The sequence below is a fragment of the Orbicella faveolata genome, unplaced genomic scaffold (assembly GCF_042242905.1).
Source record: "Orbicella faveolata isolate gen_17 unplaced genomic scaffold, um_ofav_v1 contig_50, whole genome shotgun sequence".
In the NCBI taxonomy this organism is placed as follows: domain Eukaryota; kingdom Metazoa; phylum Cnidaria; class Anthozoa; order Scleractinia; family Merulinidae; genus Orbicella; species Orbicella faveolata.
In genome coordinates, this window is record NW_028301581.1 from 2263961 (window position 1) to 2266333 (window position 2373).

General features: G+C 38.3%; 1 protein-coding gene across 1 annotated transcript; it reads left to right on the forward strand.

Annotated features, from left to right (window-relative positions):
- Positions 1-484: 484 nt before the first annotated feature.
- Positions 485-1918, forward strand: LOC149095573 (uncharacterized). The gene is made up of 2 exons (XM_089281856.1): positions 485-629; positions 1676-1918. Exons 1-2 carry the CDS (start codon positions 485-487, stop codon positions 1870-1872), a joined length of 342 nt encoding a protein of 113 aa, XP_089137982.1. The 3' UTR covers positions 1873-1918.
- Positions 1919-2373: the final 455 nt, after the last annotated feature.

Consider the following 2373-nt stretch of genomic DNA (forward strand, 5'->3'; position numbering starts at 1 on the left):
ATCAATTGCCCAAACAAATGCAAGTTTTGCGGCCACTCGATTACGCGTTGCAATTGTTTAGATTCCAGTTTAGTACATGGAGTTATGGACTCTGAAACACCCGAGAAGAAGAGTGCGGACATGATGCCGAGTACCAGTAAACGAAAGGCGGGAACCGTTGATCTGGACGATTGGTAAGACATAATGTTTATACGCCAATTCGAGATGAAAAAATCAAAACAAATATTTTAAAGCTAGTCACCTTATTAGTATGATGATTTAGCGTCAATGTTATTTAGATTTAAACAGACTAAAGAATATATGTATATATCGAAAATAGATAACAAACAAACTTGAAACAAAACAAATCAGTTACAAAGGACCGTTCAGATAATCAATGGATATCCGTTCAAACAGGCATTTGTGATTTAACTACTTTGTATCATTTCTTTACAGTGTAGAAAAAACCAATAAAGCCACCCGCAAGAAGATAGAGAAGACAAGTATGGCCAAAAAGTTCAAAGATATTCAAAGTGACCTCGCAGCAACCCGAGAACGGATTCGGCAATCCAATGAACTGTACAAAAAGAGGGAGGCCGAGTATCAAGCTACCATAGCAGCAATGCAACAAAGAATTGAGGAGCTAGAAGGTACGCAAAAACAATTATCGCAAATGTATGTTTCCGTCGCTTTTTGTCAATTTTGTGTACGCAAACCGTGGAAGGGTGAATGACCGGGATGGTAGGAGCGCGAAACGCACAGAAATTAACTACACTCTATTTTTCACAAAATTATAACAAATCGACAAAATATAGACGTTCTCTAACTCTCAGCCTTGGGTATGTTCTTAGCATGTTCTTAAAATTTTGGTAAATCTCAGTTTCAACGTTCTTATAAAAAAAGGTTCATATATAAGGGCGTATGTTCTTCAGGTTTTTTACCGTTCACCCTCAGGGGTGTCTCACGTCGAAACGATGTAGTACACCTGGGTTAAACTGCAGATACCTCAAACCCTATAACAAATTGAAGTTTTAAGAGCTGTCTGTTTAAATATGCCATCCTTTTTGTAAGAAATTGATCTGTAGAATTTTTCATAATGTCTAAAGGCGAGCGTTTGATTTGGCTTTTGAACGCTATGACTCAAAGCCAATTTTGTATTTCACTAATTTGATTTGATCCTGGGTTTCCGGACTTAAAGCGCTAAAAAATGGTGTCTGCGTTTTATCATATTGGACTCAAGTGAAAAGTAACAGAACATTTTCGAAAAGAGCCGAAAAAAATGTTGGATTGGTCACACACTGATGTATCTCTAAGAAAAAGTTTTGAGAATTAACAATTGCAGACAGGGTTTTGTTGTTTAAGACGGTCTCCGCGGAACATTTGAGCAATAAAGGCACAAATAAAGATACCAGAAAGAACTTGTAACATGTTAACAGTCTGAATATAGTTTTAGAAGAACTTATCGAAACTTTAGCTAACCCTAACCCTAACTCCGTGTAAAATCTCCACCGTTCTTGTTACTTTTTTGCGGGGGATCGTTTGCGTGTAGAAACAATCTACAATCGATATTTAGCGAACAATAAATGTTAGGGATTATTTGAGGCACGGCCTTGGAAGAATGAAGCTTAAGTCAGTCCAGAGACACGAGTAAGGTTAAGTTAGCATTTACTTAATATATTTGTATTTGGCTATGTAGGGGCGCGGGCGACTTTTCCGGGCAAAGACGGAGACGTTGAGGACGAAGATACCAACGAAGGTACCGAATTGAGTGAAACCGGAGATGAGGAACCAAACCCCGAGGAGCCAAAAAAAGACAAGGACTCAAAGAATCACCGAGGTTTGTTGGAAATACATTGCCTCCTTAACTTTACTATCGCAGATCGTCACAGATAACAAAAAATCTAGAGAAAAGAGACGTAGGCGGTAGGGAACGTTTAAGATAGTACGTCTCTTACAATAGGGCAGCAAAGGAGCGGGTGGGGTCATGGTCACGCACAAATTTTAACGAAACTAACGTGTCACGTTTACTTGAAACAGCAGATTATGTCAAAAATTAACGAATTCCGTTTCTGTTCTCGCTATTTTCACGCGTCACTCTCTAATTTTTGCCCTTATCACGCGTCACGCATAAACCTCTGCTACCCTCTTACAAGTTATCTGAAAATTTTCTACGAACTATTGCCGGACGACTATTTTAAACTCCTCAAATATAAAATACTAGAAAGTTTATGTGAAAAGTGATAAGGTTTGGTAATACTGCTTAGGACTTTCTAACTCGCTATCGCGCAATATCGCCTGAATGTAAACGAGTAAGTATACGATCGCGGCTGCTAATTCTAGAAGAAAACTGATGTACATGATAATTTGACAAATATCTGCCAAACATATCATTTA